The sequence below is a fragment of the Balaenoptera physalus genome (genome assembly GCF_965194825.1).
Source record: "Balaenoptera physalus genome assembly, chromosome: 19".
In the NCBI taxonomy this organism is placed as follows: Eukaryota; Metazoa; Chordata; class Mammalia; order Artiodactyla; family Balaenopteridae; genus Balaenoptera; species Balaenoptera physalus.
The window spans coordinates 39,286,537-39,313,138 of NC_138900.1; the positions used below are offsets into that span (position 1 = coordinate 39,286,537).

Consider the following 26,602-nt stretch of genomic DNA (forward strand, 5'->3'; position numbering starts at 1 on the left):
TACATACATAACATAAAATTTAGCTTTTAACCATTTTTAAGTGTGCAGTTCAGTGGCATTAAGTACATTCACATTATTGTGCAACCTTCACCACCATCCATTTCCAGAACTTTTTCATCTTCTGAAACTGAAACTCTGTACCCATATAACACTAACTCCTCAATCTCCCCTTTTCCCCAGCCCTTGGCAGCTACATTCTATTTTCTGACTCTATGAATTTGACTGCTCTCACACAGTAGCACATCATACAATATTTGTCCTTTTATGTCTGGCTATTTCACTTAGTATAATGTCTTCAACGTCCAGCCATGTTGTAGCATGTGTCAGAATTTCATTCCTTTCTAAAGCTGAAAAATATTCCATTGTGTGTATATATCACGTTTTGTTTATCCATTCCTCTGTTGATGGACACTTGGGTGGTTTCTACCTTATGGCTATCGTGAATAATACTGCTGCGAACGTGGGTGTACAAATTTCTTTTCAAGACCCTGCTTTCAATTCTTTTGGGTATATACCCAGAGGTGGAATTGCTGGATCATATGGTAATTCTATGTTTAATTTTTTGAGGAACCATCATATGGTTTTCCATAGCGAGTACACCATTTTACATTTTACACTAGATAATAGCCATCCTGAGGTGTAAAATGGTTTCTCATTGTGGTTTTGATTTGCATTTCTTTAATGACCAGTAATGCTGATCATTTTTTCACATGCTTGTTGGCCATTTGTGTATCATCTTTGGAGAATATCTGTTCAAGCCAAATTATCCTATTTTAATTGGGTTGTCTTTCTGTTGATGAGTTGTAAGAGTTCTTTATGTATTCTGGATACTAAACCCTTATCAGATGTATGATTTGCAAATATTTTCTCCCATTCTGTAATGTCCTTTCACTTTTTTCTTGGTAATGTCTTCTGATGCACACATGTTTTAAATTTTTAATGAAATCCAGTTTACCTATTCTTTCTTTGGTAGCTCATACTTTCAGTGTCAAATCTAAATCCATTGCCAAATCTGGGGTCATGATAGTTTTTTTCTAATAGGTTTATGGTGTTAGCTCTTACATTTAGGTCATTGATCCATTTTGAGTTAAATTTTGTACATGAAGTGAGGGTAAGGGTCCAACTTCATTATTTTGCTTGTGGCTGTCCAGTTGTCCCAGCACCATCTGTTGAAGAATCTATTTTTTTCCCCATTGAATGGTCTTGGCATCCTTGGCAAAATCATTTGGCCATAGACGTTTGAGTTTATTTCTGGACTCTCAATTCTGTTCCATTGGTCTATATATCTATCTTTATTCCAGTACGATGCTGTTTTGATTACTGTAGCTTCATAGTAAGTTGAAATTGGGAAATGGTGCATCTTCCAACTTTTTCTTTTTTTATATTGTTTTGGTTATTTGGGGCTCTTTGCAATTCTATATGAATTTGAGGAGCCGCTTTTCCATTTCTGCAAAAAAGGCCATTGAAATTGAATAGGGATCACATTGAATCTGCAGATTACTTTGGGGGAAGATTGCTGTCTTAACAATATTGTTTTCCAGTTCATGAACATGGGATTCCTTTCCTTTTATGCAGGTCTTCTTTAATTTCTTTCAGCAATCTTTTATAGTTTTTAGTGTCAAATCTTTCATCTCCTTGGTTACATTTATTCCTAGGCATTTTATTCTTTTGGATACTATTGTACATGGAATTGTTTGCTTAATTTCTATTTTGGATTGTTCATTGCTGGTGTATAGAAACATAACTGATTTTTCATGTTGCTCTTTTACTGTGCTGCTTTACTGAATTTGTTTATTAGTTTTATGGTAGTTTTTTTTGTGTGTGTGTATTGTTTAGGGTTTGTGTTGCTTAGGAATTTGTCCATTTTATCTGTATTATCTAATTTGTTGGAGTACAATTATTTCTAGTATTCTGTTATAATCCTTTAAATTTCTGTAAGGTTGGTAGTATTAGTCACACTTTCATTTCTGATTTTAGTTATTTATATCTTCTCTCTTTTCTTAGTCTAGCTAAAATTTGTCAGTTTAGCTTTGATGTTTTCAAAGAACCAACTTTTGGTTTCATTGATTTGCTCTATTGTTTTTCTATTCTCTATTTCATTTATTGCTGCTTGAATCTTTATTATTTGCTTCCTCCTGCTGGCTTTGGGTTTCATTTGCTCTTTTTCTAGTTCCATAAGTTATAAAGTTAGGTTGTCGTTTTGAAATCTTTTTTCTTTTTAGGCGTTTTTGGCTATAAATTTGCCTCTGAGCATTGCTTTTGCTGTATCTCATTAAGTTTTGGTATGTTGTGCTTTTGCTTCTGTTTTCTTTTGTCTCAAAATATTTTCTAACTGCCCAAGTGATTTTCTCTTGACCTAGTGGTTGTTTAAGAGTTAGGATTTAATTTTTAAAACACCTGTCTGCCTGGGGTTGAATGAGCAAACAGTTGTTAGGATCTCTTCTTGATTTGCTTTACTTTATAGCTTTGGTTAATAGATTGGGGCAGGATTGTATGATGATAATCTATGACAGATTCATTTGCCGTAAAGCTAAATGTCTAGATTTCAACAGATTATAGCTAGATAATTTGTTGCTGTAGAAGATGTCTTTGCAAGATTTCAGAGTCCAGTAAATATTTACTTACATTGAAGTGTCATACTTAGACGGAGAAGAAAGAATCCTTCAATAGAACATTATTATAGTTATATAGAAATACAGCTGTTTTCTCTGAAGTTTGGTTTCTTTAGCTGTTGAAGTTTGACATTTTTTTTTTTTTTTCTTTCAAGGAAGGCAACTATATCTGACCAGTTGTACTTACTTGGAGTTTTTAGGCTATTGTACATAATGTGGGAAGTTTTTGCAGAATATGAAGTAAAATTAGATTTGCTTATGAAAAGTGTGTCACAGGTAGCATTATTGGAAGGCAAGGATTTTACACATTTTGGTAGTCTCCCACAAGGCTGATTTTACTAGAGGTGTGATTTAAGGGTGTTCATTAAGGAGAAATGAACTTTAAAAAATATAATCATTTATTTGGCTAATAGTTACATGATCACAAACAGGAATTATAGGTACTTTATTGTTTCAAAATGTGATAGAGTTGAATGTACACATTCATTATTTTGGAACATTACTGTCATACATTCTTCCAGCAGAGAGATAGTAAGAAGTAGCTTCATCTTGGCCTCTGGGAAAGTTTTGGTACTTAAGTACCATTTGGTTGCTAGAGACTCTGAGGATCATCACATTTTGGTGAGGTTCTCCTGTGTAACCTTATATGTGCACATGTTCCCGGATATTAAAAAAGAAAAGACACAGAGGAAGTGAGCATTTTTATTCAGTGCCTCGTTGAACTCTTAGAAGAAAGCTAATATATTATTATGGAACGGAAGGCCTCTTGAAATCTTAGGAGAAAGATAAGTATTATTATAAATTGGGAAGGTACCTTGGAGATCACTTCATCCAACCTTCTCATTTTTTTTTTTTTTTAGTATACTTACTTTAATGGGCAGCACAAGTATTTATTGAGAGACTACCTTAAATAGGGCATTATCATCACCTGAAAAAGGGCACAAGAAGCTTTTCAGCCTGGTTGGGAAAGCAGAATACAAATATAAGAGGGTTGAAGAAGTTGGGATTATGGATGTAAGGTTGTAGGTACTCTGGGTGAAGACAGAAGTAAGGCTCTGGGGGGATGTGATGCTTGGTGAAAAAGTGGATGGGAGGTCTTAGCAAATAAGAGGCGAGCTGGAAGGAGAGGAGCTTTAGTTGGAGAGTGAGATCTTTGAAGTCGTGATTTTGAAGAGAAGGCCAAGGTTAGTGGAGGCTAAAGTAGAGTGAGAGAACAGATCATTGGAATAGAGGATTCAAAGACATGAGAGGCAAGGGTGTTGGATGGTTCAGCCGCATGGATTTGAAGTTAATCAAATAGAGCTGGAGAGGAGGATGGTGAGCCAGGTGATGAAGTCTTGCTGAAGGGTCATGCCCAGGAGCTTGGTGGATGACCACGTATGTTAACAAATTAACGTTCAGAGCAGGATACACCAGAACTACATTAGAGTGAAGCAGGGCAAAGGGGTAATGTCAGCAAGTGTTTCTCAACGTTTAAATCTTGCTAATGGTAAATAGAAAGTAAAATTGCAACTCACTGATACATTCAGAGTACTTCTGGTGAATTCTCACAAAATGTGCTAAGGATATCTTATTTTGGACTTTTTGGTAGCTCCTGTCTTCGTTCCTGGCTAGAACAAGACACCTCCTGCCCAACATGCAGAATGTCTCTTAATATTGCCGACAATAATCGTGTCAGGGAAGAGCATCAAGGAGAGAACTTGGATGAGAATTTGGTTCCTGTAGCAGCAGCTGAAGGCAGACCTCGCTTAAACCAACACAATCACTTCTTCCACTTCGATGGTTAGTTGGTTTCAACCTCTAAAACCATCCGCCAAGGGTTTTCTCCCCTTAGGGGATGATGTTTTAATTATAACTTGCCCTGTATGGGCGAGTTTAATGTTATATTTCAGTTTTAATTGGAAATGTTCGGTAAGTATAGACAGCACCGAGGGGTTATTCTGTGCCAGGCATTTTGCTAGATTCTGTGTGAATTGGGGGGACGGGGGGTGCGAGGAGGTGAAAGTAGTTACAGTTGAATCAACCGTGACTGCAAGGAGCATGCTGAATCAGCTTCATAGTTAACCACTGCTAATAATTTATTGCATCGGTGTAATACTTAAGCATATAATGAAGGGTCATTGAGTAGCCTTTCCAGTGGGTACCAGAAGGAGAATCAGAACTAGAACCCTGTTTCTTTGCCCATAAAATATGAATATTCCATCTTCCAGAATATTGAAAGGAGTTGTAATAAAACCACACTTAAAATTCTAAGGTCATGGGCACCATGTCAGGGACTGGTTGATCATCCTTTAATTCACATTACATCAGGCTGTTGTTGATTTTCATCAATTCCAATACCATTAAATTCTGTGGGTTCATATTTCCTACTCTAAAGTAGGTATCCCTGGCCTATTTGTTTAGGAGGAGTGCTCTTCAGGTCTCTGATTTGAGTTTCTAAGGGTAGAGCACGGTGGGAGTGGCAACACATTGAAATCCCTGATAGGAAGGAGCGAAGGAGTAGAGTGGAGTCTCTGAGAGGAGGGGATGATGGCTGCTTGGCTGGCTGGGCAGGGTTGCTGGGCAGGTGTAGAGGGACTGCTTTGTGGCTGCTAATTATGGCCTCTACCACGTAAGACTTCTGAAATAGACTAGCAGATCTTGGACATGGGTCCTGGCTATGTAAGCTATTATTTTATGAATTATTACTGAAAACTTAGGCAAAATAGATAAAGGTAACTTTATTTCTCTCTAGTAAGTACATGAAATAAGTATCCAGCTTTTTATTGGGTACCATCTGTACAGGCAAGATCTTTGAGATGGCCATTGAACTTGTTTTACATTCCAGGCCTCAGTGCTTCTATGTGAAGGAAAGGGAAATCCTCCTTAAATGTGTGGCTTGATAATGGAGTTGTTTTACTGCTGACACCTGGTGGTGGTATATCTTAGGATCCCCTTTCCTTAGTGAAATGGCAGAAGCAACAGACTTCTTGGCACCATTAGTCCGCAAACCTGTGTTATAGAGCTCTTCGAAAAGAATTTCGAATCAGAAAACTAAAGTCTTTAAACCAGATTATTAAGTAAAAAATACTTCCTGAAAATGATGTCTCCGAACGAGTAGTATTTGTGTGTAGCGTGAAAGAGAGGGGCAAATTCTCATCTACTGTAGCAGCTTTAGAGCCCAGAAAACCTTCCTTATAGTGTAGCCTGAGAGAGGGATTGAGTTTGTGTGGATCCAGGGCCACTGGAAAGCAGGAACGCCCAGTGGTGAAGTGTTCTGGAACCTGACTGTCTGGCTTCAAGTCCTGGCCACCATAATTAAATGCTGTGGTCTTGGGCAAGTTACCTCAGTTCCGAGTGCCTTGGGGAACCAACAAGAGCACTAGAGTTAAATCTCTGAGAAGAGTAAAATGGGAATAATAATAATAATAATAATAAACCCATGTAGGGTTTTAGTGGGGATTGAATGAGCTAATCCACATGGGACACTTGGTCAAAAGGCCTGATGTAAAGTAAGCCCTCAGTGAGTACCAGCTGGTACCATAGAGTGGCCGACTGCAGAGTAACTGACAGGGGAAAGAGGTCTCTTAAGACTTGTGCTGGCTTCTTGTTTGTTTTAGGGTCCCGGATTGCGAGTTGGCTGCCAAGTTTTTCAGTCGAAGTGATGCACACCACCAACATTCTAGGCATTACACAGGCAAGCAACTCCCAGCTTAATGCAATGGTAAGGACCGCTCACTGCTTTTGAAAGGTGATTAATAATCGGGAGGGAAGGAAAAGCTGGAGAACGGTTGCAGTGTGCATGACTCAGTTGGTCTCACTCTGCTCTGGCAGAACGGCGGGATTAAAAAAAAAAAAGAACATCAGGATTTTCAGGAGCATCTTATTCACTGGGATGACTTCAATTCCTGCGCTTTAAAATTTGAAATTGATTTGGAAACCAGCTTTCATTATACTTGTGTGGCAGATAATCTAACCTTTTCTGAGCACTACTAAGTTCACTCTCATGATCTAGGCTAGTGTTGGGACACCTCTTGATTTTCACCAAAAATATTTGGGGAGTTATTGGCTGGAGTGAATGATGTGACTTTTATTAAAAATTGTCGTAGGCCTACTGAATGTGTTATTTTAACCCCCTCTCCTCCCTTCCCAAAGTAAATAAATGAGTATACCTTCACATACACACTTATACATACATACATGCCTGTGGATATACATATATAAATATAAATATATACACACACACGCCTTGAGATATTCAGGCATGCTGTTGGTTCAAGGATATTGTCCACATACTTCAAGATTCTTTGTATTTTTCTTAAAGCTTTGTCATATGGTGTATATTTTTATTCTGCAGTGTTGGAGAAACATGGTTCACCGTTTGTAAAATGTAGTGTTCATTGTGATGATAAATGCAGGAGTCTTAAAAATGCAACCTGTGTTAGTCCAACAAACGTGTACTGAAGCCTGTTCCCGAGACGGGCACTATGCAGTGTCAACAAATTGCGTAGCCCCTGTAGTGTCAACAAGGGGGACAGGAGCCCTACTCTCAAGAAGTGTGAGTTCTCCGTGGGGTGGGGGGAGGAAACTGATCATAAACACCAGCAGATAAGATCGTTGCCAATGGGGACGTGGACTGCAGGCAGCAGGGCAGGTGATATGGTGGAGCGGTGGGTAAAGGCTGTTCTAGAGGAGACATTCAGGGAAGTCTCAAGAGGTGATATTTAAGCTGAGACATGAAGGCTGAGAAGAGAAGGAGGCAGATCGGGGGAAAGAGGCAGTGGAAACAGTAGGTACATAGGCCATGAGGTGAGAATGTTCAGAAAACAGAGAGGTGATTGTGGTTGGAGCCTGCGAGTCGGAACCAAGATTGTGACATAAATTGAGGTTGCAGAGCCCGGTCAAGCAGGGATTTGTAGGCTACAATCCAGTTTAGATACTATAATGAAAGTATGAGAAGGCCATTCAGGGCTTTTTTTCCTCCCCCAGGGGACTGACAGGACAGTTAACAGAGAATAATTTACTTCTGAGAGAATGAATTTTAGAGGGGCAAAAATGGGACCAGTGAGACCAGTTAGGAGACTGTTGCAGTAGTTCAGGCAAAAAAAGATGGTGGCTTGGACCAGGGCATTGGAAATAAAGATGAAAAGAAGTGGCGGATTTCAGATGCTTTTCGAAGATGAACTGATGGACTTGACAGTGCTTTGATTTGGATGTGGGGTAGTGGGGTGAGGGGAGTGCTGGTTTTCGGTCAAGCAGCTGAGCAGCGGTGTCATGTGTGAGATGGGCAGGACGGGAGGAGGAACAGATGGAGGACAGGGACTCGGCCTTCTGTTTGGCTGGGAAGTTGGGGTGTCTGTGAGACATCCAAGTAGAGATGTCATGTAGACAGTTCTGGACCTCAGGAAGGAGATCCAGCTGGAGACAGACATTTGGGAGCTTCAGTCTGTAGGGGACTGGATCTCTTCGAGGGAAAGAAGGTAGCTCAGAAGGAGAAGAGGGCTCAGGACTGAGGTCTGGCTGAATGGGAGGAGCCATGGCAGCGACTGAGAAGGAAGGAAACCAGGAGAAGCGTCAAGTCAACCATGTGGGAATTCTTAGAAGATGAGGTCAGAGAAGTGCATGTTGGGTTTGGCAGAGTGGAGGTGGTTAATCAGCTGGAGAGGAGCAAGCAGCTTCCATGGCTCGAGGGCCTGAGTAGTAGGTTGTTGGATTGGAAAATGAGTGGGAGCTGAAGACACCCAGTAGCTGGCAGTGTGTTATAAGAGGGAGTGGAGAAGTAATGTGGTGGCTTGATAGGGGTGTGCCGTCAGAGGAGTTTTTGTTAATATTTTTTTTTTTAAGATTTTGGAGCAGGCCATTTATCCACAAATTTCAAAACCTATAGAGAGTATCCAGTGAAGTCTTTTCCTCCATCCGCCCAGACACCCTCTTCTCTTGCAATAACAACTTCAATTAGTTTCTTCTGTGTTGTGTTTTTCCAGAATGTTTACATACACATATAAGCAAATAAGTATGTATTCTTTTTCTTTTCCCCACGGGTCTTCTTTTTTTCTATTTTTAAAATTGTGATAAAATACACGTACCACAAAATTTATGATCTTAACCGTTTTTAAGTGTTGTACAGTTCAGTGGTATTAATAAGTATATTCATATTCTTGTGCAACTATCAGCCACAATCCATCTCCAGAACTCTTTTCATCTTGCAAAACTGAAGCTGTATACCCAGTAAACAATAACTCCCCATTCCCTCCTCCCTAGCCCCTGGCAGCCACCATTCTCCTTTCTTTCTCTGTGGATTTGACTACTTTAGGTACCTCATATAAGCAGAATCATACGGTATTTATCTTTTTGTGACTGGCTTATTTTACTGAGCTTAATGTCCTCAGGGTTCAACTATGTTGTAGCATGTGTCAGAATTTCCTTCCTTCTTAAGGCTGGATAATATCCCATTGTATGAATAAACCACATTTTGCTTATCCGTTTATCTGTCGGTGGACACTTGGGTTGCTTCCATGTTTTAGCTATCGTGAGTAATGGGACTATGAACATGGGTGTACAAATATCTCTTGGAGACCCTGCTTTCAGTTCTTTTGAGTACCCAAGAGTCTTCTTAAAAAGATTCTAAAACATGCTTGGTGTACGAATAGGAATGATCACTGAAGGGGGAGAGATTGATGGTACAGAACAAACAGAAAAGTTAACTGAAGGCAAAGACCTGAGGTGGAGGGTGGGTTTGGGAGCCGGAGCCAGGAGAGGGGCATTCTCACCTTTGTTGGGAGGCGGGATGGACGTAGCTACAGGCGTGTTGTTTTGAGATACGGTTTAAAAAGAAGGCATGGCTCATAATAACCATTTAGGTAGAAGCAACCTAAGTGTCCATCAGAGATGAATAGATTATGAAAATGCTCTGTCCACACAGTGGAATATTATTCAGCCTGAAAAAGAAGAACTTTGAGGATACTATGCTAAGTGAAATAAGGTAGTCACAAAAAGACAAATACTGCGTGATTCCACTTACATGAGCCATCTAAATTACTCAGACTCTTAGAAAGTAGAATGGTGGTCGCCAGGGGGAGGGGGAGTGGGGGTCGCTGTTCAGTGGGTGTAGAGTTTCGGTTTTGCAAGATGAAAGTGTTCTGGAGACCTGTTGCACAGCAGTGTGTGTATAGTTAACATTGCTGTATACTTAAAAATGGTTAAGATGGGCAATTTTATGGTATATGATTTTGACCATTAAAAAAAAAAAAAAAGAGTTGGCTTCCCGCGGTCTTCTGCTTTCTCAGTGAAGCGCCCAGCCAGGTCATCAGCAGAGAGTGAGAGCGGCGTTGCGAGGGCAGATGGACTGGGAGTGCGCAGCCCCGCGTGGCCGATGACTGGCTCGGGCCAGGCTCTGTGTGGGCACCTCAGGGTCGGGCAGCTGTTGAAGCTCTTCAGGTGGGTCACCTCACCTGCCCCCTTAAAAAAATCTGAATTCACGGACGTGTAACCCTCCCAGGAATGAGAATTACCTTCTTGGAGTTGGTGTGTTTAGAATGCTCAGGCAGGCCCTGGTGTTCTTCCTCCCGTTGCATGGTGGATTGGAATAGCCTATTTTTAGCACAACTAATTTACTGTCACAGTACATTTTTTATAAAAGTCTAATATATAACTTGCTGGATTTTCTGGAAGAGAAGCTTTGGCCCAGTGAACTGAATCTTGGACTTATTTTATTTGGGAAATGAGAGGGGACCTTTTTAAGAATAGAGGAGCATATTATCTGATTATTGAGGTTGTTTTGGACTCTTGCCCAGTTAGCTTTGACTTGACCTGGGTTGTGAAAAATGATCAACTACATTCATAGAAACAATGAGGGGATCCCAGGCCCGTGGAGCTCCGGGTCCTTCTGTCCTACACACTTGTCTTGCCCTCCCTGCCCCAACGATGACCCAAAGCAAAGCTTTGCACAGGTTTCACCCTGGTCTTTTCTCTCTAGGCCTGACACTGGGACATGTTCCTCTCTTTCTACATGACAACATGTTTCTTGGGAGCCACTATCCCAACAGTAGAATTTATTGTGCCCCCAAAGCAATTATATATTTCCTTGTCGTTTTTTCTTTTGCTCATTGGGACTTCTCTACAAATAAAACCTTGAATGTAAGCATTTGTAAAATAAATATACACATATGAGAAAAAAGTCTGGAGCTGCTTGGATGAAAGTACCGGTGGTGGTGCGCCGAGATCTCTGCCTGCTCCCCTCTGTATGCGCGCCCACCCTAGAGCCCTCATGGCCTCCGAGACGTTTCTAGAGTACAATTTGAAAACTGCAGCTCCAGAGCAACATTAGCAATTACATTTTTTTTTATTTTTTACTTTTATTTATTTATTTTATTTATTTGGCTGCGTTGGGTCTTAGTTGCAGCATGCAGGATCTTTGCTGTGGCGCATGGCCTTCTCTAGTTGTGGCGTGTGGGCTGCAGAGCACACCGGCTCAGTAGCTGCAGCGCGCAGGCTCTCTGGTTGTGGCACGTGCGCACAGAGGTTGCGGTGTGTGGGCTTAGTTGCCCTGCGGCATTTGGGATCTTAGTTCCCGGACTAGGGATCGAACCTGCGTCCCCTGCATTGGAAGGCGGATTCTTAACCACTGGATCACCAGGGAAGTCCCAGCAATTATATTTTTTATAGTCTTTTTTTTTTTTTTTTAAGTTGAAGTAAAATTTATATACAATAAATTCACCTTTTTTAGTATCCATCTCTGAGTTTTGTCAAACTCAGTCATGTGACCACCACAATAATCAAAATATAGAACAGTTCCTTTCCGCCTCCCCCCAGATTCCATTATGCCCCTTTGTAATCACTTCCTCTCCCACCCCCAGCCTGTAGCAACCACTTATCAGTTTTCTGTCTCTGTAATTTTGCTTATTCTAGAATGTCATATAAATGGAATCATAGGGTACATAGCCTTTTGAGTTGAGCTTCTTTCACTTAATGCATTTGAATTTCACCCATGTAGTGTGTATCAGAAGTTTGTTCCTTTTAGGAATTAAATCTTTAAGCAGAACATGTTTATATACCTGAATTTTACTGAGCTTTACAATGAATGCTTTTTAAAACTAGAATATTCTAGTTCAGCCTGTCTCGGGCTCCAGTTGGATTTCTGGGCTTTTTTATTTAAAGTTGATGTTGTCCCCAAGTTTTCTGTTTGGCATTCTGGAAAAATACTAAGAAATACTGCAGTTTGACGGTGATTTGTGGCATAGAGGTGGCCCCTTACTTGTGTTTTCAAGGCAGGTCACCAAGTTCAGTGCCCAGAGGCTGCCTTACCCATGAGCTCAGTGAGCAACTGTTGAGAGTGAACATTTCATGGCTTCTTTGTTTGTATTCCTATAGGCTCATCAGATTCAAGAGATGTTTCCCCAGGTTCCATACCACCTAGTACTGCAGGACCTCCAGCTGACACGCTCAGTCGAAATAACAACAGACAACATTTTAGAAGGACGGATTCAAGTACCTTTTCCCACACAGGTAAACTGAGGTTTCAGACATGACAAATGAATTCTTTCCTCACAAAGGTTTAATCTTCTAGATTAACTTTCTAGTTACTTAACAGCTGAATATCATTTATGATTTGATGAAGGGTTTCTGTGAATTCCCTAACTTCCCAGATTATGACTGAGAACAGACCCATCCAAGAGGCTTGGATTAAGACAAGGACAAAACTCTTTGGCTAATTTTTTGTGCAGATGTACACCCCAAACCAGCCTGCCCTTGCCAGTCCAGGAGGTCCTAGCATCGGTTCCTTTCGGACAAGGATTGGCAGTCTTTCCCTATAAAGGACAGATAGAAGTATTTCAGGCCTTGCAAGCCATGCATTATCTGTTGTAACTTCTCAATTCCTGCTGTAGCACTGAAGGAGCCATGGACAATATGTAAATGAATGTGCATGACTGTGTTCCAGTAAAACTTTGTTTACAAAAACTGTTGGAGTGCTTGGCCCACAGGCTATAGTTTGCTAACCCCAGCTATAGGAGGTATCGCCCTCTGTCCCTGGCTTTGCACATTGGTATGGCTTTCCACTGGGTATAATTCCTATCTGTGTGTGAGGCTTATTATATTTTTGACTTTTTTTTTTTTTTTAAAAGATCCTGTTTCCTGGCCCATCATGTAACCTCTTTGATAGGTACAAAAGTATTGACATTTTAAAGAAAGCTTTCTGGCAGGACCAAAGAATATATGTGATTAGGGAATCATATACCAAGAACTTACTCAATTTAGGTATGCAGAAACATGGAAATCTGTTAGTAAAATCTTCAAGCGTGAGAATCTTGGAAGAGGGAATGAGCCTCAACTTGGGAGTCAAAGGGGCTGAGGTATCAGAGGTGGCTCAATGGTCCTTACCTGTTTGACCTGGCTGTGACTTTGGGTTTCCCCAGGAACAGACCCTGAGACAGGGATTCAGTTGCCAGTAGTTAATTTGGGAGGTGTTCCAGGAAACATGGGAAGTATTCCAGGAAACACAGGCAGCAGGTGGGGCTGTGAAGTGGATAAAGGGTTTGTTATCCAGCAGTTACCATCGTGGGCAGCTAGAGCTTGAACCCACTGGAGGCCTCTGGGGTCCAGTGTAGAATGCATTGTTCCTCCTGAGGGGGGAGGAGCCGGGGTGCTTATACACCAGTTTCCATCAGTTGTTGGTTGAGGGCTGCCTCCAGCGGGGGCCAGGTTCCTTCACACAGCCAGAGTGTGTCCTCGGGCGATGAAATACAGAAACTGGGCAGCCGGCACGCAGCGGGCAGACCTTCAGGGACATGCGCAGGGCCCCGAGGTGTCTGCAGCGTGGGCTGGGATCTCGGCCTGGATGAAAGTGAGAACAGCAGTACCTAGTTCACAGGATGTTAAGGAGATGAATGCGATGATGGTGTCAGTGCTTTTCCAAAGTGTCCTGTCGGTGTTAACTGCTGTTGTCGTTTTGTTATTGTTGTGCAGTTACTGTTACTGAAAGGGAAATTAAACGTGGGCCCACTGATGACTCTCAGATTTAGGCCTCAGGCTCCTTTGCTGTGTCTTGAAGCTCAGTAGCGCTCTCATGTCTTCGATGCCGTGGGATTTGCTAAACTCAGACTGTTGGGGTTGTAGCTCCCCCATGCTCCAGGTCCCCCCGTACCCGCCCGCCGAACTCAGAACGGCTCTGCACTGTCGGTGCTGCTTTCTCTCTTTCAGCGGTCAGAGAGCATTAGGCCTGCATTGAACGGTCCTGCAGAGAGGCCAAACGGTGAGCAGGAGGACGGAGAAGCTTCCGCTCAGGTAAGGCCTGCGTACTAGAGAGAGCGCGTATGGGATGGGGAGCAGCGGGGTACCTGGCGGTGGTCTGCACCCCACCTCTGACGTTTGTACGGCTGAGGGCGAGAGTAGGGAGGAGGCTGTATGCCAGCGTCGTCTCAGTGTCCAAGGGTAACAGACCTTGCTGTGCCTGGCATGGCCTGCAGCCCCCTCCCTGGGGACTGGCCTCAGGACCGGAGGAGAAGAGTCATGCTCTGCCGGGCCGGCCCTGCTGCTGTGAACTTGAGTGGCGGCACTAGGCAGGGCGGCGTGAGGCTGAGCCCAGGACCCTGGGTGACTGAGCCGGGCTCCGCTCTCTAGGGCCGAAATCCTCAGCTAATTCTCCCCCCACACCTCGCTTGTCCAGCTCAGCATTTGCAGAGACTTCATGCATTTCACAAAAATGAGACCCCTGGGGTGGGGGGAAGTGTGGTTCTCCTGGGAACCAGGTTTGCCTAGATAGCCACGCTGGGTGACCCGGGGTAGCTGCGTGCACCCGGGAGGAGCTCCCGGGTCTGGCTTCCAGGGCAGAGGTGCCTCAGCCCCACCCCATGCTCTGCCCCACACAGCCTGGGGTTCCGGTTCGTGTCCCTTTTCTGGAATTCCCATTTGCGTATTCAATTACCGTGCTTTCCAGAAGTTTTCTTAAGAGACTGAAGAAGCCCCAGACAGCCCTATCTTTGTGTTTCCTTGTTGGTGTGATGTGTGGGGCTTCCCACACAGGGGCTGGGGCCTGAGGATGGCGCCGCCTTCTCTGCCAGCGTCGGTCAGGGCTCTGCTGGAAGCAGCTGCTTTCACTGACGAGTGACATGCAGGCTGCTTTCACCTCACGTGCCTTTCCCTGCAAATAGGAAACAGTAAAAACTCCTAAGAATTCTTCAGATCTGTTGCTGAGTTAAAATTTTCGTATCCAAATCTGTAATTGGGTCGTGCAGCATTTGTAAAATGGCGTCTGGCTTCTGAAGAAGGGGCTCATTGTGTTTCCAGTTTTCATAGCTGGCTTAGCTCAGATTTGGATACTAGGCTTGCTTGGGGGCCTTGTGGGTACAGCACGTTCGATTTCTGTCTTGATTCCCCATCTCTATTTTTAGAGTGAGCATGAAGGCTTTCTGAATTTTTTTTAACATAGTGGAAGGAAAGCACTTGTTTCACAAAGAAGCTTGCTATATAACACTTTTGGCCATTCTCAGGAAATAAAAAGTTCTTGGGTAACAGTTAATGAACACCTCAGTTTATCCCAGTCATCAGATCAGATCTGCCCGTTGCTTAAATTGGGGTCTCCCCTCTGCCCAAGCTCAGGCCTACGTGGATCAGGCTTAGAGGCCGGCAGGGACCTGAGGGTGGCCTTCCATTCCCTTCCTTCCACCTCCACCTCCACCTCCACTCACCAGCTCTTCTTTCTAACTTCCTCTAGGGTCGGACTCAGGAGGAGAGAGGGTTAAGATGGGCCATGTGACCCCAGTGTGTGTGTGTGTGTGTGTGTGTACGCATGTGCACATCTGTATATATATGTGTTACAGCTGTTATTGTAGAGCTCTCCCTGTCCTGTCCAGCACCAGAAACCTCGACTATACTTAGTGTGAACTTGGGCTGGCTATTTATGACCACCCCTTCCTTCATGGGGCTCCCTTCACCCCTCCCAGTGGTCCTCTTGGGCAAAGTCAGTTTCAACAGCCTCAGGCTGGTTCTCCCGCAGGACCCACGTCCCCTCCCCCAGGATAGACACAGCAGTGCCTTACAGTCAGTGGAAGTTGAACTGGCTCCCATCGAAGCATTTTTAAAATCTGCTACAAGCCAGTTTCTTCCTCTTAGATTTTTCAGGTGTGTGTTAGTCACCACCAGTCTCTGTGTCCCCCAAACTCTCTAGGGCACATGAGTCAGGCCACATGGTTCTCTTTTTTAAAATTATTATTATTTTTTTAAATTTTTTAATTTTTTATTTTTTGGCTATTGGGTCTTCGCTGCTGAGCGCGGGCTTTCTCTAGTTGCGGCGAGTGGGGGCTACTCTTCATTGCGGTGCGTGGGCTTCTCATTGCGGTGGCTTCTCTTGTTGCGGAGCACGGGCTCTAGGCACATGGGCTTCAGTAGTTGTGGCGTGTGGGCTTCCGTAGTTGCAGCTTGCGGGCTCTAGAGCGCAGGCTCAGTAGTTGTGGCGCACGGGCTTAGTTGCTCTGCAGCATGTGGGATCTTAGTTCCCAGACCAGGGCTTGAATCCGTGTCCCCTGCATTGGCAGGCGGATTCTTAACCACTGAGCCCCCAGGGAAGTCCTCACATGGTTCTCTTGAAGTCCCTCACTCGCTTGGCTGAGGGCAAGGAGAGGTGGCAAGGGTGGGTGAGAGAAAAGCATGCACTCCAGGAACTCTTAAAAATAGCCTCTCAGCCTCTTCCTCCTCAACTCTGCTGTCGCCTGGAGGTGGGTGCTGGCCTGACGCTGGCCAGCCTGGGTCTGGGCCTGAGTCTGGGAGCATGAGTAGTAGATGGCCGGGCAGCTGCCTGAGCCTTTTGGGGCTCCTGGGCATTGTGTTGGCCTTCACAGCTGCAGCCAGAACAGAGAGAGTCCCATTCTTATATCCTGTTACGTGAGGAACCACGTGATATTATATCAGTTTTAACAAAGATACTTAGAATTTACCATTTTTTATCTGCCTTACTGTTCTCAGAGTCAAGTGAGGGTATAAAATTTGTGCAGTATATGTGATAAGACTTTTTAAACTTTTAGAGCAATAAGTAGCATTGAACAGAAAATTCCCAGAATGCAAATAAGCAGTTAACTTTGTTGTCTTCTGAGAGTACAGTTTCGAGGTGCTCCTGTTTTCATACTGGTAATCATTCACTTATTCCATAACGTTGAACATGCCATGTGAGTCAGGTCCTGCCCTTCAGGAGCCCATGTCTGCCGTTACACATGTGCCCGCGGTTCCCTGCCGGGCAGCCCGCCTCCTTTTAGGTCCAGAAGAGCATTATTTGGGGCACCGGTCAGATGGGGAATCTGCCTGGCAGGGCAGCCCATGCTCACAGTGGTCCCTTGCTTCCTGCGTGTCCAGACCGAGCGGGTGCCGCTGGACCTCAGTCCTCGGCTGGAGGAGGCACTGGACTTCGGTGAGCTGGAAGCGGAGCCCAGTGAAGGGGAGGACTTTGAGGCCCGGGGGAGCCGCTTCTCCAAGTCTGCTGACGAGAGACAGCGCATGCTGGTGCAGCGCAAGGACGACCTCCTGCAGCAGGCGCGGAGGTGAGCGGGTTCCGCAGCCCCCGCCGGGCCTGAAGGCCCTTGTCATGGATGCCAACGCTGAAAACCTATCACCTGTCAGCTAAAACTTCAGGTTTCAAATCTCTGTTGAAAAACCTGAGGATCTGGTAATACTGGGCCCAGGTAGTAACCTCCGGCTGGTGCTGCTGGCGTCTCCTTGTGGACGCTCTCTGCCACACTTAAACGGTTAGCACTTCTGTGCCAGTGTGTTCTAGGCCCTTTATGTTAATTACTCTAATTCCCTTAACTCTAAGAGGGAGCATGGTAATTATACCTATTAGACAGACTTAAAGCTGAAGACACTGAGGCCTAGAGAGGCTAACACTGGCCTGGTGTCCAGCTCCTGAGTCCTCCGTCTTGGCCACTCTGCGTGCAGCCGGCCTCGAAGCGCCGACCCCCACCCCCCAGCCCCAGGCGGGAGCCGCCGGAGCGGGCATGTTCTGTCGCCTCGCAGGCGCTTGTTACTTAAATTCTCGGGGCCGGGGCCGGTGTTCTGTTCCTGTGGGTGGGTTCCGTGCCCAACGCAGGCCTTGTGAGTGGGGACTTCGCGCTGTGCGTGTAAGTGGGGAGGGGGTGGCCGGTGGAGAGCGAGGAGCTGAGCGGCCGCCTGATGCGGAGAACTTCTGCCCCTCTGTTCAGGGACAGGTGTCTTTTTCACGGGGTGGTGCTGAGTGACAGCTTCGTGACGGTGCTGGGAAAGTGGGGGAATTAAAGAAGCACATTGTATGTTTCTGTGTGTGTGCATGTTCCAGAGCTTCCCTGATCCCAAACTCAAGTCCTTTGTTTTTTGTAGGCGCTTCTTGAACAGAAGTTCTGAAGATGACTCAGCCTCGGACAGCTGCCTCCCCTCGGAAGGCACGACCTCTGACCCCATGACCCTGCGTCGAAGGATGCTGGCTGCTGCCGCGGAGCGGAGACTTCAGAAGCAGCAGAGCTCCTAGCGCCTCCTCCTGAGCTGAAGAGGCCTGTCCCCAGCTCTGCCTGCTGAGTGAAGGAGTGGGCTCAACTGCATTGCGCTGTGTAAAGCACGTGGTCTTAATAGTGTGGACAGCTGGCAGATTTAATCCTTTTTTGTAATACTTTCTATGTGACATTTCTCTTCCCTTTAGAAACACTGCACATTTTAACTCTAAGCATGATCTCTTCTGCGTTGACTGGACTTCGTAGGGGTGGGGGAGGATCAAGAGGAAGTGGGCAGCCAGAGACCCTGAAGGGGGCCGCTTCCATGACGGCTTTATGCAGAAGTCATAACAAATAAATGCTGGTGTCTTTAGCTCCAGATGTGGCAGGAAGTGGGCGTGGGGGGGCCGGGGGGGAATCGGGAGGTGCAGGGGGCGGGATCCATACAGAGCGGTGTGGGGGTGTAGAGCCTGAGCCCGACTCCACGCCACCGGGTAATTTATGTTGTCACACTGCTGTTCTTGGTGCGGAGGCGTTCAGAATGTCACAGAGGCCAGACCTACGGGCTCCTGGACCCCTGGGCCGGCAGGGCATCTTGGAAGAACACTGCTTGGTTTGATACCTGCAGCAGAGGAGAGGGAAGCCCAGGGGCGTAGTGTGAGGAGGTGACCCATCGTGTCCCAGTACATCCGGGACTAGCTTTCTGAGCCCCCTATCCAAAGCTGGCTTTATTTCCGTTAACGCTGGTGCTCCCGCATCTCATGAGTACACGCTGTGTGTCTGTCCTCTCTCTGCATTTCATCGTCCCCCCCTACCCCCCTGGACACGGGGAAAGGGTTAAGTGGCAAGCCTTGGTTCATGGTTTTAATTCCTTGTTAAAGTAAATTAGGCAATGCCAAAGGCTGTGGGTTTGGTCCTTGGAGAAAATGTGGGCCTTACAAGATGGGAGAGTAAATTTTGGAGGGCTTTATTGAAGAAATAAAAGACATCTTTTGTATCTTTCTTCCCCGGAGCCCTTCATTTTCATAACTGTGTTCCTGTTGGTTTAATTAAACGTAGAAAGGTAAGATGTTGAGTCCACCTGCCTTGGAGCAGACCCAGGTCTGAACTTTTTCACATCCTTGACACATTTAACTTAAAGGATTTGAAACACACAATGATAGGTCACCTAGTTCAGTTTTATGTCCTACTGGATTAAGTTTTTAATGTTTGAAAGCATAGTTTTATGGTAGTCCTTCTGGGAAGAATCCAGTATTATCTAAAATTATTGGCAAAGTTAAATGTATTTTACATAACAAAGTTTTTAGAATGTTGAGAAGTAACTGAAAATAGAGTGATGTTTAGGCTGAGATAATTTATTTCAATACATCTTTCAAAAGCCTTATCTTGAAATGCTGTTAGTAAATTTCTGTGATTTTTATTTTTCTTTTTAAATTGGTTTTGCTGAGAGCATAGCTATTTGTTTTTATTGTAAAACAATAATAATGATAATAAAAAGCAAACTCTCCTAGTGTGTTGTGTGTGGCTGGGAGCTAAGGCAGTTTTTTTCAGAGGTGGGGAAATTAGAACGCGTTTTGATTTTGTGTGTTCCGTTTTGGTTGGAGGGTTTTTTCATCCTTGTATATGTGTGCATGTTGTGCACATTTAAAGATGATACCAATTCCATGTGTTCTTATGTTTCAGATGTGTGAAAAGAGAAAATGTTTTGGAGTCAATTTTAGAGGGTCCTGAGACATTGGAATACAGCAATATGACAGTGATCAAAGTGGAGCCATGCCTTTAAAATGACCCCAAAAGAGAAGTCCTAAATTCACCCTTAGATTTTACACCTGGATAGTAAAGGGTTCTGGGCACTAATTGTATTGTCTCTTGGCTTTTGTCACTTCTTGAGGGCATCTGGGACAGATGCCAAGGGCAAGGGCAGGAGGCTAGACCAGTGTCCCGTTCCATCAGGTGGTCCCCATCCCATGGCCCCTTCACTGTGCTGGCTGTCTCCAGGAAGGGAGCCTGTCCTCGTGCTCCGCCACGTAGCCCAAAGCAGAGGCCAGGCTGCTGGTTCACGTTTGTAAACTGAGTGGGCGCTCTGTGAATGGTGGTGGAGGTGCCCTTGCCCTCTCTGGGCTCTTTTGGAAGTGCTCTCCCTTACTCCCTCCAGTTTCTTTTGGCTCTGCTGACATCTTGGGTTCTCGCTGTTTTGTTTTCTCCCCCTAATTTTGAGGCTTTTATGTACTGTAGAGATCGATGGTCCTTGTGGATGTTTTTCTTGTGTTGATATAAATCCTGGGTGCCCAGGTGGCCACTTGGACCTGGTTTCCCACTTGAGCTGTGCAGACAGTATGCTTTTTTATCTTTAGCCAGCAGACGTGGTCCTCTCTGGGCGTGACTTTCCCCACTACGGGGAGGAAGCGGAGAGCTCTGTGGAGCAGGGCCTCGCATGCAGGAGGAGCCATGGCCCTGCCGCCGAGCTGGTCAGGGAACAACGCCTGCCTGCCCTGAAGGCCCTCCATCATCTGAACGCCTCCATCTCTCGGCGCCCCTGACTGCACCTTAGAGTCGCTTGTGGAGTGTCTGGAGACCATTGATGCGTAGGCTCTGCCCCCACGTGTCTCATCTAATTGAATTGGTCTTTCCCTGCACCCTTTCCCAAGAAAATGCTTCTGGATCCCATTTTAAGGAAGATAAGGCAAAGAAACTTCTGTTGTTTTTATCTACAAAATTCATATGCAAGAACTGTTATCCTATGGCTCATTTTTTTTAGAGAAGTTCAGGTATGCCATATGTAGAAGTCACGGCGTCCTGCAGCCTTTCATCTGCATCCCCCCAGACCAGTGTCCTGAAGTCAAGCTGTGGCCAGGAGCGCAGCCTTCCCATCAACAGAGATGGCTGTGAGCCTCCCTCTACAGATAAGTTGGGGCGAGGGGAGCTGGTGGGAGCAGTGCTGGGGGAGGGATGGGCCTGGCTGGCTCACCAGCAGGCTTTTCCTGGCTGAGGAGCTCCCGGATCCGTTCTTTGTTAACAGGAGGGGACTAGCCTCTTGTTACGCCATGGTCTCTGCAGCAGTATCAACCCCCACTTTCCATCCTCACTAGATTCAAAAGGCCACTGGAATTGCCAAGGAGAGGCCTTCCTGGGCTGCAGGTGTGCGGAGGATTCCAATTAACTGCCCTTGCCCAGCCCCTGCCATCTCCTAGGTGGAGCACTTGACTGCTTGGCTAGTAAGTGATCCATGGACATGATGCAAGGATTTTGATGAGCTCTGTTACCTCCAGGTCTCAGTCTCAACTGATCTGCAACTAACTGCAGTAGAAACCTGGCAACCCAGTGGAGAGGTAGTGAGACCTGCCACTTGGAGGAACTGAGAACCAGATTCCGTACACCAGGCTGTGCTCAGCTGCTCCGTGTGTGTTCGGCCTGCCGGGGACTTCTGGCATTCAGGTGCAACAGGAGAGGCTTTTAAAGATGTCCAAGTGAGTGCATGTGACCCCTTGGGTACAGAGGGCTGGGGCAATTTGGCCTCATTCTTGGGACCACCCATCCTGCTGCAGTGGAGCGACTGGGTACAGGATCCCGTATTAGCAGGAGATTTGGGATTACCTGCCCTCCCCCCACCCCTTTCCAACGCTCCATTCCATCCTACCCTCGAAAACCAAACCAGCTGAACATGAGGAGATGCCAGAGCTGGGAGGGAGAGGGCACCTGCAGGCCCGAGTGACCCATTCCTCTGCCGGCCCTGTCCCCAGGTAGCTGCGCGCAGCTGGCTCCCCTTGATGGCGGGGGCAGGGGAGGGGGGGATCCTTATCCAGCACCTACAGCCCTACCCACCAGCCTCCCAGCGTCTGTGGCCCAGTCAAATCCCTCCTTCCCTTTCCTGTCAGAATGAAGCCCAAGGGTGAGACTCAGGAATACAGACAAACATTCTCTTTATTGAGCTACACATGAATTTTCCATTAGTCAGAGAAGTAGACTGGCAGTGTGTAAGATATCACAGAAACCTCACCGATTGGGAATAGAAAGGCTTAGAAAGACCCGTGGGCTTTTTTTTTTCCAAGTTTTTTTTTTTCTGCATTTTAAATTTTTTGTGTTTTGTCTTTTTGCCTCTTTATCTGAAATGGCTGTGACTGGTCTTCAGCAAATATTAAGTCTTAAAAGTGAAACCGTGAAGGAGTTTGGATACTAGTCAAAGTAGAAATGACATTGGACTGATCATGAGAACTGTGGCTTTCTTGTAAACATTGCATTCCATCTTTTCTTTTAAATTTTTTTTGTTTTTTTTCCATCTTGTGGTATTTAAAAATTTTTGTTTTTATCTGCAGCACAAACATCCCCACATGAGAAAGAGTGAACACAGGTCACTGAAACAAAGGAAAAGGTGGAGGGGCGCACACACACAAAGGGAGCGTCCATCTGAGAGACGGAGAAGCAAAATGTCAGCGGGAAAAACCACAACCCGGTTCCCAAAGACTATGAAAGCTGATCTGGTATGTAATACATAGTGCTCGTCAGGACAAAAATAAAAACAAAATCTAAAACTAAAAAAAAAAATGATAAAGGTACTCTGTAGAAAGGGAGCTGGGGGGAAATTGTTTCCTATAGGGCTCTATTTATATATATATGTTCCATATTCTTCTGGGGCAGCTACTGGCCCGTGAGAGCTGTGCTTTTTCTATGCAAACCTGGAGTGAGCGTGTGGGTGGAGTGGCTCGGGCCTGGGCGGCGGGGGGGGGCGGAGGGCTGTGGACGGTGAGGTCGCGTCTGGAAAGCGTGGCCTGAGCACACTCCCGGGAACCAGCGCCCAGGGTGTGGACAGGCGGCACCTCTGCAGGTGGGATGGGGTGGGCACGGGTGCAGCTGTGGATGTTCATTTCAAAAAGAAAAAAAGATGGATGAGATGCTGAGTTTTCCTTTATCCTTTTTTTTTCTTTTTCTTTTTTTTTTTTTTAAGCTACAAAGCACATGGGAAATGTTCTTCTTTTCCTTTCAAATTCTAGATGTAAAGACTCAACTAAAACCGGATTCTACAGCATTCTACAGAAATACACAGCCGTCAGTCACTCTGGGTTGTAGGTTAGACAGGGGCTTGATACAGAAAGGCTGTGTGTCTTACAAAGGCCAAAAGGTCATGCTACCAGGAGATCAACGTCAACAGCAAAGAGTCCGTGAAGCAGTCTGTAGAGAGAGAGATAAGGGGTCCAGTCTGACCATTTTCCTTGATTTAAAACACCAACCAACCAACCAACCAACCCTCCAACATGTTTAATAATGTTGAGGTGGGGCAAGATGGGGCAGCATCACAGGGGGATCAGGAATCCAGGGGAAGCCTAGCCCAGGCCTCCTGGGAGGCCTCACCCCTCGGAACCCTGACCCAGCCAGGTCTGCAGATCTGCCCTCCCCTCCGCCACTCCCACCCCTTCTCCACATCACTCCCCTTCTTTTTCCCGCCCTCTTGGAGGGGGAGCCCTTCTGGAGGGGAGGAGCAGCTTCAGCTCTGCACTGTGACCTTGTGCTTTGCACGGCCCCTCCCCTCAGCTGCTTGCAGAAAGCAGCTGGAGTCTCCCTTTTCTCTGACTCTTGCCTTGTTAACATGAATAAAGAAAACTCAGGAGACAGACAGTGGATTGGTCGGAGCAATGATTCTTCTAAATTCTTGAAATTAACCACCTCTACCACCCAAAAGAGAAGCATCCTTAATTTTTCTGTTGGGAGTATAGGGCAGGGAGACATTTGGGGTGTTGGCCATTTTTTAAAGGGTTTTGGAATTTGCACAAGAGCAGGACAGAACTGACAGCACACAGCCTCAGCGGGTGGAAGCAGAGGAAAAGGCTGCACTAAAGCTAGGCCTTTCCTTGCCCTCTCCCTGCTCACAGAAATGGGTCTCAGCGAGTGTAAAATCACGTGGCTGTTCTTAAAAGGATGGACTCCCAAATCAGGACTGCCACCGTGACGTGTGTGTGTGCGTGCATGCACATGAGTGCATGCTCAGGTGCTGTCCCAGGAAAACCTTGATGATCAATGGAATGTCGGTCAGTTCTGTCTGAAGCTCCTTCTAGTACAAACTAAAAAAACCTTTATATTTGTCTGTCTATATATAAGGTTTGTTATGCCTTTTTAAAGTTTATTTACCAACTTGCATTTGTTTGTTTGTTAGTGGGGTGTGTGTGTGTATGTGTGCAAGCTTTTCTGTGAATGCTGGAATCAATCATTACCAAATAGGTTGCTATACAGGACAAGAGGTCAGTACAAGCCGCAGCCCCGGAGGTTGTTGGCAATGATGATGTCAGTGACGGCGTCGAATACCACCTGGATATTATTCGTGTCTGTGGCACAAGTCATGTGACAATAAATTTCTTTGTTGGGTGAGCGGTTTTTGCTTTCAAATTGTGCTTGGATGTAGGCGGCGGCATCTTCATAGGTGTTGGGGCCTGTAACGAAACAGAGCAGAACGGGGGTGGGGTGGGGTGGGGAGGAGGCCCTGGTGAGAGGGGGGTGAGTGGGCTGAAGATGTGGGCCGTGAGCTTCTCCAGGAGGCTGCCTGGGGCCCTTCTCCAAGGTGGAGTCGCATCTTTCTTACACTGAAAACCACATGCGGCTGAGCACTGGCCTGGCTTCTGACTTTCCCAGGTCTTTCCTTCTGTGTTCACACAGGGTCCCCCCGGGAGCCCTGGGTGGACAGCGGCCACAGGCTGTCCCTTTTGCTTTCTAGATGAGCACAGTGACTGAGGCTGGCCAGTCCGCCATTCACAACAACACTCACCCCTGGTCTAAACCGGTCCTACTGCTTCTGATGCACGAGTTCCCGGCGGGGTGGTGGCCCTGGGCGTGCAGGGGGCGCTGTGCCTACACTCCTTCCTGGATGCTTCCTCTTAATGAGAAGGGCTGGGGCTGTCTCTAAGCCGTCCCTGTTCTTGGGTGAGTGGCCAGGACAGGGGGCACTGGGAACCGCCAGGAGGGCCGTTTAAGGGGCTGGCAGTGTTGTAATGCCAACTGAAGCCCCGCTGCCCACCGCAATTCCTTGAGTGTTCCCTCGATCCTGGCCGGGGTCTGGTGGGGGTATCTGTGCATGATGTAAGGACAGTTTGCCCACCAGCTGCAACCCAAACCCTGTGGCTCTATCCTGTAGTTTTCAATTATCATAAAACGTGGACCAACACAGAATTGCCTAAAAGCCCATCCAAGTTAGGCGCCCCATTTTCTGCAGTGCCCCTGGGATCTGGCCGGCATGGAAATGACACGGTCTTATGCTGAGGGTGTGGGCCATGCTCCCTCCCCCCCCGCCCCCACCCGCCTGCCTGCGCCATCCTCCAAAGGCTGGGTGTGAGCCACAGGGGGGCTGGGGCTTGGGTGCTGGAAGGCGTCTGCAGCCAGATAAGCAAGTGTGAGGGGTCAGGGCTACGGGGTGGGTGGGGACAGGGCGGAGAGCAGCTGTGACAGCCCACGGGGCAGAGCCTCCTCCATGCCACCGTTGGCTGGCCACCAACAGAGTGAAGCCATCAAGTTAGTGGCAGCTCGCAGACTAGACACAACCCCACAGTGGACTCCATCAAGGAGCTTCTTGCCCAGAGGATGCCACGACGGCACCCACGGAGGTGAAAAGTGCCCAGGAGTAACTCTGGGGACGTCCAGTTCCCGCCTTCTCAGTGTCTGCTCAGTCCGCGCCCTTACACAGCCTGGCGGTCCCGCAGAGCTCCCCGTGTACGTCCAGACAGCCACCTGCACGCCCCAGCCCCTCCAGCCTGTTTTGTCCCCACAGGCCTAGGTACCCCCAGGGGCCACCTCACTGGTGACCATTTGTCATCCATCGTGTTCTCTGAACTCAAACTGGATCCCTCTGGAGGCCCTGAAGAACTCAAATGTTTCCCAAATTCAGACTGACTTTCCCTGGGTGCATCCAGCGCGCCATACAACACGACAGTGAGACTGACCGCTCCTTGGGCCACGTCCCAAATCGGGCTCCAGTGGGGCCAGGTCCCTGGGGACAAGGAAGAGCCCTAGGCTCAGGCTGGCCCCCTGAGGTGGCACTGGCCTGAGAGGGCCTGCTGGAGCTTGCAGACTTCGCGCCCCATCCGGTCACCGCAACTTTATCTAAAGACCCGAATTGGTCCTGAAGGGCCTCTGCTGAGGCTGGGAGGGGTGGCTGCCAAGAGGGGCTACAGCCCGGCTCCACCCACAGGCAGGACCCTCCCCGGCCTGTCCCGTGCCCACCTGGACTTGCTCCGCCCCACCCTGCAGAGGGCGCCTCCTCCACGGCCAATCCCCCTTGCTTGGTTTCCATCCTCTGGATGGTACTAGGGCAGTGATGGCAGCTATGGTGCAGACCTGGCACCAGGCACAGTTCTCTCCGTTCATTCCCCCACCCCCAGCCCCGCAAGCGGTGGGCATCATTATCTGCTGCGGTGCCCGGATGACAAACAAGGCACAGGCGATTAACTTGTCCAAAGTTGCAGAGTCTGGGTCCAGAAGCTGCTTTAGCCTGCCTGCCTGCACCATGCTCCTGACGCCTGTCAGCCCCGAGAACCTGCCCTGTCTCCCTCTCTGCACCCTGGGGAGGACAGGAAGCTGGCAGGTTCACAC

At 46.8% G+C, this 26,602-nt stretch overlaps 2 protein-coding genes across 3 annotated transcripts in view; one reads left to right on the forward strand and one right to left on the reverse strand.

Moving 5' to 3' along the window:
- Positions 1-19,541, forward strand: part of AMFR (autocrine motility factor receptor) — a 40,300-nt gene extending 20,759 nt beyond the window's left edge. Inside the window, exons 9-14 of the mRNA XM_082437002.1 lie at positions 4,204-4,394; positions 6,212-6,315; positions 11,961-12,095; positions 13,788-13,871; positions 16,932-17,116; positions 17,928-19,541. Of these exons, the coding sequence (XP_082293128.1) occupies positions 4,204-4,394; positions 6,212-6,315; positions 11,961-12,095; positions 13,788-13,871; positions 16,932-17,116; positions 17,928-18,075 (847 nt within the window). The 3' untranslated portion in view covers positions 18,076-19,541. The remainder of the gene's footprint in view (positions 1-4,203; positions 4,395-6,211; positions 6,316-11,960; positions 12,096-13,787; positions 13,872-16,931; positions 17,117-17,927) is intronic.
- A 2,396-nt stretch (positions 19,542-21,937) lies between these two features.
- The window catches only part of GNAO1 (G protein subunit alpha o1), a 169,502-nt gene continuing 164,837 nt past the window's right edge, over positions 21,938-26,602 (reverse strand). Inside the window, exons 8-9 of one of the 2 annotated variants that reach the window (XM_082437006.1) lie at positions 24,238-24,453; positions 21,938-23,200 (exon numbers count right to left, since the gene is read on the reverse strand). In XM_082437006.1, coding sequence (XP_082293132.1) covers positions 24,266-24,453 — 188 coding nt within the window. In that variant the 3' untranslated portion in view covers positions 21,938-23,200; positions 24,238-24,265. Of the gene's footprint in view, positions 24,454-26,602 lie in introns of both variants that reach the window. The other variant, XM_082437005.1, reaches the window with a different exon arrangement.